This window comes from Tigriopus californicus, chromosome 12 (assembly GCF_007210705.1).
Source record: "Tigriopus californicus strain San Diego chromosome 12, Tcal_SD_v2.1, whole genome shotgun sequence".
In the NCBI taxonomy this organism is placed as follows: Eukaryota; Metazoa; Arthropoda; class Copepoda; order Harpacticoida; family Harpacticidae; genus Tigriopus; species Tigriopus californicus.
In genome coordinates, this window is record NC_081451.1 from 11,289,872 (window position 1) to 11,302,610 (window position 12,739).

The 12,739-nt window shown below is 42.0% G+C and overlaps 1 protein-coding gene across 10 annotated transcripts in view; it reads right to left on the reverse strand.

The window, feature by feature from the left end:
* Window positions 1–11,578, reverse strand: part of LOC131891933 (uncharacterized) — a 29,242-nt gene extending 17,664 nt beyond the window's left edge. For 3 of the 10 annotated variants that reach the window (XR_009374498.1, XM_059241634.1, XM_059241633.1), the window contains exons 1-3: window positions 11,242–11,536; window positions 10,960–11,177; window positions 6,778–6,969 (exon numbers count right to left, since the gene is read on the reverse strand). Coding sequence is in view for 8 of the 10 variants with exons in the window: in XM_059241634.1 (XP_059097617.1) it covers window positions 6,778–6,969; window positions 10,960–11,177; window positions 11,242–11,390 (559 nt within the window). In the remaining 2 variants the exon portion in view is untranslated. Of the gene's footprint in view, window positions 1–6,777; window positions 6,970–8,021; window positions 8,784–10,959; window positions 11,178–11,212 lie in introns of those variants that run through there. The other 7 variants (XR_009374499.1, XM_059241635.1, XM_059241628.1 and 4 more) reach the window with 6 other exon arrangements.
* Between the last annotated feature and the right edge of the window lie 1,161 nt (window positions 11,579–12,739).

A 12,739-nucleotide genomic window follows, 5' to 3' on the forward strand; every position in this document is an offset into this window, starting at 1 on the left:
CTCCGTCGTGCTGAAATATTGCTACAGACATCACGGAGAAGAATTTACGGTCCAATGTTCCACCCAAATTTCGCCTTCTTGACCAGGCTTCCAGCAAAGTTTTGTCAAGGATTTCATTGACATAGTATTGTGAGGTCACAATTTGCTTTTGGGGCACTATGTGTAACTTGGACATGGCCTGGCTTGAAATTGCTCCCGATACCATGATTTTTGAGGGAAACTTCACGCTGACTGAGGGAGTTACTTCTTCCGAGGAATGAGCCCAAACAACGTCATTTTTTCGATTGGGGGGGTGGAACAATTCAAATGGAGACTCGTCAGAGAACACCACTTTCTTCCAGTCCTCATTTATCCAATCTTTTACCATCTTACAGCATTTGATCCTCTTCTTCTTTTGCTCGTCGGTCAGTTTGGGAACAATTCGAGGTCTGTAGGGTTTGACTCCAAGGGTTTTCGATAAATGTCGATGAACAGATGATTTGGAGGTTGGATGGCCATGGTTGGAAAGTTTCGTGGCTAATTTTCTTGTTGAATATCCCTTTTTGGTCAGACTTTTTGAGATGACGATTTTGGCAGTTCTTGACAATGATTGATGTCTTGCGCCCCCGACCCTTAGTAATGGACAGGCTCTTGCCAGCCTTAAAAGCCTTCACCCATCTCCAAATTGTCGTCCGGCTAACCTTGAGTACCTTGGCAACCTCAGGGACACTCGTACCACCCTCCACCATACCCACGGCACGATTCCTGACGGATTCTGTCAAACCCTTCACCATGACGGATATTCAAATCCTATAAAATACCTCAAATTACAAAATGGGTTACACATAGTTAATTGTAGGGACCTACCAACAGTGACACGGTAACAGGAGAGCAACTACAGATCTCAACAATGTTGAAGGACAAGAATAGTAGAAATGAAATAAACAACGGAGACAGCAGACTCAACAAGCAATAGGTCTGGTTGCATTTAATGCGGGACACGGTGTATATTACCAAATGCTTTGAGCCCACCCTTTTCTCGTCCTCTCCTCATTACATAGATTTGGATGCCCAAGGCTTCGCCATCAATGGCCCTTACTATCAGCCAACCACGGACTTTGATTACCTCGTCTCAGATCTCGCATCCATACTTCAGAAGGTGAAGAATCCGGAGAAAGTCATCATTGGTGGTGACTTTACCATCCGTCCTGAGTCGAGTGAATTCTCTGAGCTCACCCAGATTCTGAGCCAATGGAGAATCACTCTGCGCTCCGACCCGGGAGTCCCAACACACACCTATTCCCGGGGCGCCTCTGTACTTGACCACATTTTCATATCAGAAAATATTCTTCCTCCGACTAGTTTCGTCCATCCATTGGCCATTTTGATCACCTCCCGATTTCAGTCACCTTCAAGATGCCCAGAAATTTCCATCATCTGGGTGTGACTCGAAATGGGAGGTGCATGGTCAATATGCAGAAATGCATGGCTCAACTTGAGGTCCTGCTACGATGCATCAACACTGGGATCCTGACCAATCCAACTGGAGTGGCCCAAGGCATTTCGCAAGCGTTCAAAGAGTCTTCCTCCGTGCAGAAGAGGAGAAGAGGGCTCAAGATCCCGTGGTTCAGCCACTACCATTGAGAGCTCAGGGGTCAAATGCTCCAAAAACTGCGTAGTGCCAAAAAGAGCCAAACACCGGAGACTTGGGAGCAATATGCGATATCAAGAACTGCATATCACAAGTCTCTGAGGAGCGCTGAGTCAGCCCACCAAAGGTTGGAAGTGGAGAACCTGTTCTCTTCATTGGCCCCGTCCTGGATGGCGGGCTTGTACAAAGGTGCCAAAAAGCCCGCCAACAACTCGGAAATTCCTGTGAGTAAACTCCTCCTCCACTGTCAAGAACTGTTTGCATGAACATCGGAAACAGTAGTGGAGGAGGTACAGGGCTGCACAGAAGAATACCCCATCCCCATTTGCAGCCCTTCACGGATCCCAAGATGGACGTGGTCTTCAAGAAGATGAAGAGTAAAGCCCCCTCAACATCAGGATTCTCTCCCTTCCAACTTTCACTTCTCGGGACCCAAGCCCAGCCACTCCTCCAAGAACTCTTCAGCCTAGCCCTCCATTCTTCCTTCTTCCTGCTAGCGTGGACGGAGTCAGCCATCATCTTCATCCATTTGTACCCTCTGGCGTGCCTCAAGGGAGTGTTTTTGACCCAGCCCTTTTTCTTCTTTTCGTCCATGACTTGGGTTGTAACCAAAACTCCAGGGTTTTGAAGTTTGCCGACGACACCAAAAGTTTTCGTCAGATCTCTTTGGATGATGATAGGGCTGCTTTGCAACGTGATCTTTACAATATAGCGGCATGGGCTCCAGAAAACCCAATGAACTTCAATGTCTCAAAGTGCTCGATGCTGACGGTGGAAAAGTTGTGGATCAAACCAAATTATCATTCAAGAAAAATTTCCATTCCAAGTGTAGATTCCCAGCGAGATTTTGGTGTGTTATTCGATACCAGTTTGAAATTTAGCCTACATTCATCTACGGTGCTTTTAAAACCAAATCAATTGTGCGGCATACTGGGGCGCCACTTTCAGTCTCGCCATAGAGAGACCCTTGTAAAGGTTTTACGGACATATGTGAGACCAGTCTTGGAGTATTTACTCAAGTATGGTCGCCAATCCTGAAAAAAGACATTACTGCAACAGAGCGAGTGCAACCCTCATTCACGAGTCTTGTTCCTGAGGTGCGAGGAAAGAAATATTCGGAGCTGATGGAGGTACTGGGTCTGAAGTCCCTGCAGCTTCGGAGGCTACATTGCAATTTGACAACAATGTTCCATATCCGCAGAGGGGCAATCAGTGTATGTCAAGGGTACATCAAAAGCCTGAACCGACTGTGGGATGACCCAGTGCCTTGTGTTCGCGCTCTGCGAGCCCCCCCTGAAATAAGGATCCCGTTTATTCGTTTTGTGATCCGAGAATGGTGTTTTGCCATACGAGTGTGGAAACCATGGAACAAGGCCTTCACATGGGGTTCCAACATTCCGCCCAATCCGCCCTCAAATCAGTCGATGCCACACTCACCAAATTCCTTAAGCAAAACCTGTGCGTGCCCATTTTTTATGCCAAACCAAGCCCCTCATCATCGGGCTGGCGAGGTTAGTGTCCAAAGGAGTTGGGAACATGACCTTTCTGGAGGTGATGTCCGGACACAAGTTGTCCATCCCAGTCAAGGACTTGCACACACCCTATTGCCTTTGGCCCGACATCGCTTCGGAGTGTTGGCGGTCACGCACCTTTGTTTGGCTCCCGGCCAAATGCCATCAACAACGGGAGCTGACAAAAGATCTGTTCAATCTGGACCATCCTCTTCTCTGCAATAACCAAGAGTTTCATCACTTACCTTTACCTAAGTCTGTACTGTCTGCACTATATGCTCTCACCCTCTTCATTTTTTTCATGTGCACTGAAACAAATATAGTCAAATGCATGATGTGCATTGAAACAATTTTAGTCGAATTCATGTGCACTGAAACAATTATAGTCAAATTCATTGTGATATCACTCTCTGGTCAACTATTTTAGTGCTTTTATCATTTTTGACATGTTTCTTTTATGCGTTTAACAGTCTCTGTAATGTTTATGCACCATCTTTCCTTTATATTTTTACGCCATGACATGACTTAGAGTCGGAATAAAGGTATTAATTAATTAATTTTGCTAAAATGGCACTAACTTACTAATTAACATACATAAGAAAAGATACGAAAACCTGGTTTTGGAATTATATTTTGACTTTAGAGTTGAAAATTGTTTCTTTTTCATGTTTTCAGCAACCCTGACATTTTGACTCACAAATATGACCAAAGTTTTCGATGCAGGTGAGCTGTAACTGAAGCTGAATTGGTCTCTGATGCTAATTGGTAGATGATGGCGCTTCCAAAATAAAAACTGAATGCTTGAAATTTTCGATTTTGCTCAATTTTCGGGGTTTTCCCCAAGATAGAAGTGTCGAAAAATCAGAAAATAACTTCTACATTTTCAAAACAGCTATAGAGCTCTGTTTCTCATATGGCATCACTACCTCTAGGCTCTATTACGTTCAAATTGTTCAAAATAGGCAATTGACAAGTTTCAGTAAAGCGAGGTTGGTAAACCTTATTGTTTGAATGAATACATTTTCAAAATTGGGGTTGCCAAAAACCATTGAAGTTAAAGGCTCTACAAGGTCCCTCCATGACGTTAAAGTCGAGTTTCATCAGAGACAACCGTGGTTTGATAAAATATCGGGGTCGCATTTGAGGATTACTGACAAGTTTGCTGCCAGCAATGTCAAAGACAATTGAGAGCACCCTTTATTTCAGGAACACCTTAATTATGATTAGATACTGAGAGGTACTAATTTTAGGGCTATTGTAACATATACTTTTATCGACTGTTACATGAGCATGTAATTTCTCAGGTTCTGTTTAAACAAAAAAAAGTTTGGTTTCAGCAGGACCTGGGCAAAAGATGTTTTTTTAGCTTCAAAACAGGCACGCTCCCAGGCGCATTCTAGGCATTTTTAAAGTTGAATTCTTAAGCTTCAGAGCTTTTCCTGTTTTTTCAAAAAAATGATAAAATAAAATTGGAAGCCCTAGAACACGATTAGTCTTGGCACGGAGGCCGTCAAGCCTTGGTCGCATCAAATTGTCGTGATCCGCTCATAGTTTTCAATGGTTTTTGGTTCAGTGAGCGTGAAAAGAGTGAAGAGAGGGGTCTCAGTGAAAATTTTGGTTATCATTGTAAAGTGGGTTGGTCAAATTGAACAGATCCTTTGTCAGCTCACTTCGTTGATACCATTTGGCTAACAGCCGGACAAGGGTGCATGATCCCCAATATTCCGAAGGGATGTCGGGCCAATGACAATAGGATGTTGTCAAGTCCTTGACCGGGAGCGAAAACTTTTGTTCCGACATTCCCTTCGGAAAAGTCAGGTTCCCAACATTTTTGGACATTGATCTTGCGAGCCCGATGGTGAGAGGCTCGGTTTAAAATGAGAGGCCTCTATATTGGCATGCATACCCAACCATTACCATGAGAAAGCCAACTAACGACCCAGAAGGTGGGGTTACTACGTAGGTCAAATCCCAACGTAACATGCGAGGTGTGCCCATTCTAAAATCGGAATATCGTTGTTTGCTTTCTGTGTTTTTCCACGTAACCACCCTCTTCACCAATACATTTATTAATCCGCTTCATCCATGGCAAATTTGCGGTTTTCAAGTCATCTTCTGATAAAAGTTTCCTTACTCCCGCATTCCAGACATGGTTGACTGTATCCCCAGTGAAATTCTTTCCAGCAAATTGGGAGATCCCACATCTACCGCATCAACGCATATTTGTCATGGAGGAAGCAGATTAAGAATTATATTGATAAAAAGGGTGATGACGTGGAAAAATGTCAACAAATGAGTTTCCTCACCCGCATTCCCATCTTAGAGTTACTTCGATGTTCCGATTTTAGAATGGGCACACCTGGTACATTGAACAAGCGTACTTGTCGCAAACAACACGTTGTAGCTAACACCAATGTGGTTGAATAAAGAGGCATATTTATTTTCGTTGCCAACACAACCACATTGTCATTATTTCTCACCGCCACTCCTTATTTGTAAGTGTCTAGTTCTCGATGCACAATTTTGGATTAAGCGTTTCAGGCATATTGCGGCACGCAAAGACAGACCACAAGCTTGAGGAACTTGGTGAAGGTAGCATTGGCAGATTTGAGGGCGGATTGGGCGGATTTGGGAAGCCAAAGGTGAAGGACGTAAATGACAATTGGGGCAATGTAGATCCGTAAGAGCTGAAAGGCGATCGGGAGGGGAAGATTCTTGATAGGAAATTTATTGCCGTGTGTCCGATCCTGGCCCTGGAAACAGCTTTTGTAGATTTGTGGTGATTGGTGAAAGATGGTTGGATGTAGAAAGTGACACCGACATAATCAAAATTATTGACGAGTTCAATTGGGACAGTGCTGAGGCTGAAGGAGATAGAAATCCATGGCCTTCGTCTTAATAGTGATAAACTTTGGCCAATCTCTTAGCAATAACAGTACAGAGCATCAATAGGATTCTGCAATTCTACGGCTTAATCAGCCAAGAAAAAACCAGGTCGTCTGTATATTGAAGATGTTGTAGCATAAAATGATTGCTGATGGCCCTTACCCAAAAATCCCAGAGCGGGCCCCTAAATTACTGACTGTAATGTCCTTGAGAATACTACAAATCTCGTAATAGAGACTTCAATTTTTTTTTACCTAGGAAAGGTTTTTATGACCTTGTGATTCGTATTTTGGTTTACGTCAACTTGCCTGTTCTAAAACTCAGATCAGTGACCTCCCAAACAAATGGACTTTCGTCACCACGCAACTGTTGTTCAAAGAACCTATGTTTATTATATTTCATGTACTTTTGTCTATCTTTCTGAGCTTTCTTGACAATTATATTGAAAATTACATTCCATAAAACACGATCAACGTTCAAAAGTTCGGGCAATTCAAGAAAATGATTTGAATTACAACTATTTTAAATTTTTATGAATAGTTCCAGACGTTGGGACACAAGTACGGCGGTGTAAAATGCTCAGCGAGACCTATAAGCTAGTTTTATGATGTTGCTTGCGATGTCTCAAATTTCAAAATTTATGGAGCTTAAAAACTGTGAAACCGAAAAGCTCAACCAAGATCACAGACCTTTGAAATGTCAATGGTTACCTTTTGGCATCTATTGCGAAAAAACATGAAAACTACTCACGGAAAGGCCAATGGTAGCACATATCTAAAATTCTTGTGCATATAATAAATCCACGGTTGAAAATTGTGAGGAGATTGTTGAAGTCAAACGGGATTGGTGGTGGAGGAGCATTAACCGCGGGCAATGTCTTTTGAGTGTCGTTAATGGGAGCGAATTTCAGTGCTCCTGTCAAAAACAGAGTAACATACGGCTCTAAAAGATGGATGTCAAAACAGAAACAAAGAACATCAGTCAACCTTTCGTTTCATTTTATAGTGTACGGAGAGCTCTCGAAATCCTTTCGAGTATGCTCTTTCTGAGTGCCTCCAAAGTACGTGATTCTAGACCAGTTGCTCAGCGGTTTAACCTATGTAGTTGAGTATAGCAGAGTATACTCTAAATACGTATAGAATATGCTTCAGTTCATAAGTGTACTGCAATATAATTTTGCGATAGTAAAGCTAGCAAAAAAGACGATCTTTTTATGTTGTGTAGTATGCACCAGATTCGGCTAACTGCCAAAAATACAATGGCAAGAATACTTACACTCATGCCACTGTATCTGGTTTTAGAATTAAGAAAACCCACTAGTTAAGTAACCAACCAAAACAAGTACATAAACAGGATACTTATAGTATAAATCTATTATACTAATTGATGCAGTTAACAATTGGCCTCGTGGATACAAGCAAAAATATTTAGTGAAGGACAAAAGGTTTCTAATGTCATTGGTAATTTTGGTAGATAATTTCCCATTCTTCATTTTTCAGTATCAATGAAACGGCCAAAATCAAATGACCTTTCAGAACTTTATTCAGAAATTCATCAAATTTTCCTAAGAAAAATGTATGGCTTGTATTCATGTTACATGGTTACTACATTAGCTAGACCAGTTTTATTTTTTTAGGGGACATTACAGTTCATTGGGCAATTAATGGCTATTCTTCTTATCTTTTGACATATAACGTTTTTGAGTTACAGTTATAATAAGTAAAAAATAAACACTTTTCTTTTTAGGGCTCTTTCATTTTCAGTATCTTCCAAAATCATATGAAACCAGGTTTCACGTGTAAAGTCATGACTAGTAACAAGACTAGGGAAACTAATCGCCACCAATAGGAACTTTTTTGTTGTGTGTTCAAGAATGGCTGGAAAGTAAGTTTCCAGTCACCAGTGGGGGAAAAGTGGGGGGAAAGGGGGGAAAGCAAATTTTGGCAATTCGAATAAACGGGTGCGACGAAAAATCTTTACACTTTCAATTTGGAACTTCATCAAGATGTATTTCGGCAACCAGTAGCACTACTTGAACAAAATTTTAAACCTAGTAAATATAATGTCTTGGGTACCCTAATCTTTGATGTACCCCCCTTTTATCAATAATGGCCTCAAGGCGACCGTGGAAGCCTGGCACCCGGCGCGGATGGAGTCCGCCAACCTGGCGTCCCAGTGCTGGGTGACAGCAGTCTTGAGGGCGTCAATATTCGGGTGACATATGGTGCAGCCCTTGGGCTCGACGTGCACCCAAAAGGTGAAGTCCAACGGGTTGGCGTCTGGCAAGTAGGGGGACCACAATTTCCTTGGCCAGAACAGCATGTTGCTCTCCAACCACTTCTGGGCCTTTTTGGACGTGTGTGCGGGCGCCCCATCTTGTTGAAACACAACAGTCATGTCCGGGTAGTTGGCCTTGGCTTTCTTGAGGTCCTGTAACAGAGCCTTGCAGCAGTGGAGCAGAGTCTCTTTCATGGCTGGTGTCAAGAGTTGCCTCTCCCTCATGAGGCTTTTGCCGCTGGCCTTCTTGATTGTCCTGCAGATCGTCATGTCCGAAACGCTTAAGTCCTTAGGTTGCTTGCGCATCTCCTTCAAAGGGTCAACCTTGGCAGCCTCCTTGATCTCCTCCACGTCCAATTTCATTTTTCTACCAGACCCAACCTTCCTGTCCACTGTCTCCGACTTTATAAGAGCGCAGTACACGGTTGGCCTAGAGACGCCCAACTGGTTTGCAATCTCTGTTGGTTTCTTGCCGGCATCTAAAAGTGCGCGGATCGAAATTCGTTGGTCACGTTCAGATGGCATTTTCTCGGCTTCTATGACACTTAGAAAGCTCTGGCTTTTTGTTTGTTTGTGTTTTTGTTTACTATTTTGGCATTGACCAGTACAATTTTACTCTATTTCCTCAACTTTGATTAATTTAGCAAAAACAAAGAGTTACGATTTTTTCTTCGCATCCAGTACCTTCTGACACCAGGGTTTAAACCAAGTATATTGTTGACAAAACTTTTCATTTCTTTTGATGAACAATTCAAAGCCCTTTAAATCCCCATTTAGGTGATCTTTTCTGTTTCCATTGTGTTATGTACGCTTCGTGACTGACTTTATTATTATGACTATTTAGACATTTGACAAGTATACATGAACGAGCAGGAGCATGCGCTCAATCAATTCAACATATCTCCCTCATACGGGGGGAGGTACTCATCCAGGGAACACGGGCCATCCGAGGAACACGGGCCAACCATCCAGGGTTACGGGCCAACTATCCAGGGTTACAGGCCCACCATCCGGGGTTACGGGCCATCCGGGATCATCAGCTATCCGGGGTTACAAGCCATCCGGGGTTACGGGCCATCCAGGGTTATGGGCAATCCGGGGTAACGGGCCATGATTGATGCGCTCAATCAATGCAACACGCAATGGTGTTTTTGGTTTCCAAGCTCTATCTGTCATGCTTTGGGCTAACAAAAGCCCAATAATGTAAGTAAGCTTCTGGAAGGTCGTGAAATTAATTGATTCAGAATAGTGTGGATTAAAGTTTATCTAGAACTCCTGTAAAATGAAAACCTGCAAAATGAAACAATTGAAGTTCATATTATTTCTGATTGAGGGCTGAGATATTGTTCTATTCGTATTCTAGTCCTCCCCAGCATTTCCATTTACTCACTGTATTCCTTCACTCATTGCTTTCTCCGTGGTCACATCCTCTCTATATACGGTATGTATATGAGACCTCCCCATGATCAATAAACATCTAGTCATCAGCCATCAACCATCAACCAACCATGTAACAAATACTTCAAATGTAAGTGACCTTCCTAACAAAATTGAGATCTCAAATAGTAACCTTATTGTCCCACTATGGGACCGCAAGCACTTAATGATTGAAAGTTGATTGACGTGAGTCTAGTTAGATTCTTAAATATCAATTAAAGTAGGCATAAACTAGCCCAGACCATGAGGGATCAGAGTCAATTCTTAACACTGGCATTGTCCCTTCATTGAGAATGCCTTCCAACTTCGAGGTGCATATTGAGAAATTTAAAAATTGTCATCATGAGACTCAAAGATACCCTGGAGTACATCTTGCTTGATTCAATTCTTGTGGTGGCGTGAAAAGACGTATGAACCCGGGAGCTCCTAGGTTGAAGGACCTCAGTTAGGGTTCAGTAACCGTTAAGTTAGGCCCGTAACCCCTGATGATTGGCCCGTGTTCCTCGGATGATTGGCCCGTGTTCCTTGGATGATTGGCCCGTGTTCCCCTGGATGTCCCGCGTTCCCTGGATGTCCCGTGTTCCTGGATGAGTCCCTCCCCCCATGTGAGGGAGATGTGTGGAATTGATTGAGCGCATGCTCCGGCTCATTCATGTATACTAGTCAAATGTATAAAAGCCGTACTAGTCAGAATTCAGAATAAAGTCAGTCACGAAGCGTACATAACACAATGGAAACGGAAAAAATCACCATAAAATTGGCCTTCCACCTGAGAGATTGCATATTGTGAGGTTGTAATCAGGTGGCTTACAGTTAGTCTTAAGTACATATTGCTTGATCTAAGTCTGTAATAGCGAGAAAAGACTTATTAAGTTGTATTTTAGTGTTAAATTGGGCCCAAATTGGAAGAAAATGTTAGCGTCTGGGATTGAGAAATTGAATATTTTAGCCCATATCAGTTCAAAATATACATTCACGAAACCACGTGGTACTCTCCCATTGTAATCCCTTGAAGTTGTTTTTTTAAGCAAAACTTTCAAAACGTTATAAATAACAAGTGAGTGAACCGTTAACTCAATGGATTTATTTACTCACTTTCATTCATTTCACAGGAAATTCAACTAATATTCTAGCTTTGTCCCTTCCCATTCAGTTTGAGAAGCCCACCTATTGAATTGAATGATTGACCAATCACTAACAAATGACGTTAACACTTACCTTTGTTTAAAGATACTGGTTTTGCGCGCTCAGTGTCCACGAGGGTCATCGTCTCTTCATCTACAAAATCAGTTTCAAAGCAAAAGACCTGGTCAGTCTCAATTCTGATTTGGGTGCATTGCTTGTCTGAATTGCGGACCAGGACACCGTGACTTTCGGGTTGAAATCTCTCCTCTAATTTCGACTGAACAAGACACATGGTTGAGCATAAGATGCATCTAAAACCAAGATTAAACATTTCTATTCGGCTCACTTTGAATTTCTGCATGATGAATTGTTTACTTCATGTTGGTGCCTTCTAAAATTTGGAACCCTTTGCATGTTTCCGAGAAACGAATTCCAAAGCTGCTTATAGTTTTGGTGTCAGAAGTGGCAATCCAAAGGGACAAGTGCAAGATGACGATAGTAGCCCAATCTTTCACATTCCTCATGATTCCACAGTATGCGAACGATTGATCGCTATCCCGATGTTGGTGAGTGATGATTCTTTTGAATAAATGAACACCAACTTAACTAGCAAGGTTAAAAGCAAGCGCATTTTTATACTTGTATCGTAGTCTGCGAGTGGTTCCCTTGGCTGAACTTTCTCTTGGACCTTTTAAATACATCCAAAGGCATAAAATCAATCAGGTACGGGACAATGACAGTGTCTATCGGAAAAAGTGACCAGGCGGGGCTCACCCTTATAAGTTTAACACGCAATAATCAACAAAATAAACCGTATGATTGTAATCATTGTTTTTCCCCAAATGTCTCTGTATTTGGGTTCGTGCCAAATGCAATCTGAATTGATTAGTCTAAAGGACGGAAAACTAACGTGTTTTGCCGTTGAAGATAAATTTCAGATGATTGCCAGAACTAATTTTCTTTAAAGTAGAAACTCAGCAAGTTGACTTATGTGCAGCAAACTACTCGTATTCAAATATCTAGGTTTGCTGCTCGACGGCAAAACAAGTCAATTTTCCGAGCTTTATAACGATTACATTGTCAATACAATGGAGACATGTTTGGGCACAAGGGAAGGCATAATAGCCTGGACATCTCGCTGAGCTTGCCCTTTTCAACACGGTTTCCTATGAAGTGATTGTTTAATTACCAAGACTTAAAGTTGCGTTTTCTTTCTTAATAATAGAGAAGAAGCAATATTTTCAAAAATCATGTTCGAAAGTTGTTTTGATACGTATATTCGGGTCTTCGGGTCATTGCTAGGCCCTGTCTTCCTTATTGATGAAACTTATGCTCCCTTTCAAGCTTTAGGCATTTGGCAAGGGTTCAGACTTTTCCGAAATAAAAGCTTCGGTCGGACCAACAGTGATGCACTCATTTGTGTGAAAACCTTAGCACTAATGCCATTCGGATCGCCATCCGGATCTTCAGTCCTGATGGACTCCATGACTGGGTTGACAGTGGAGGAAAAATTTGGGCTGGTGTCTTGGATAATGATAACCTCTCACTAATTTTCGAGTGAAATACTCAAAAACATCCAATCATTTTTCTCCCTATCAAGATTGAATGAATCAGATTTGCATTTGCTGATACTGCTTTTTGAGTTCTAGCTCACATAAAAAGGTTTGTGATTGAAATCAAATCAGCACCATTATTTTTAAAATCCTATTTCGTAGATAAAACGAGCACAACTATTTTACATTTAAGATTGATTGTTCATGTTTATGAGAAATAAAGGATGAAATGGTTCTGGTTCATTTATTTTAGCCCAAAATGCCCCCATTATACTCGAGATCAAATTCCTAAGCAATCAACAACAATTTTTGTGCAAAAA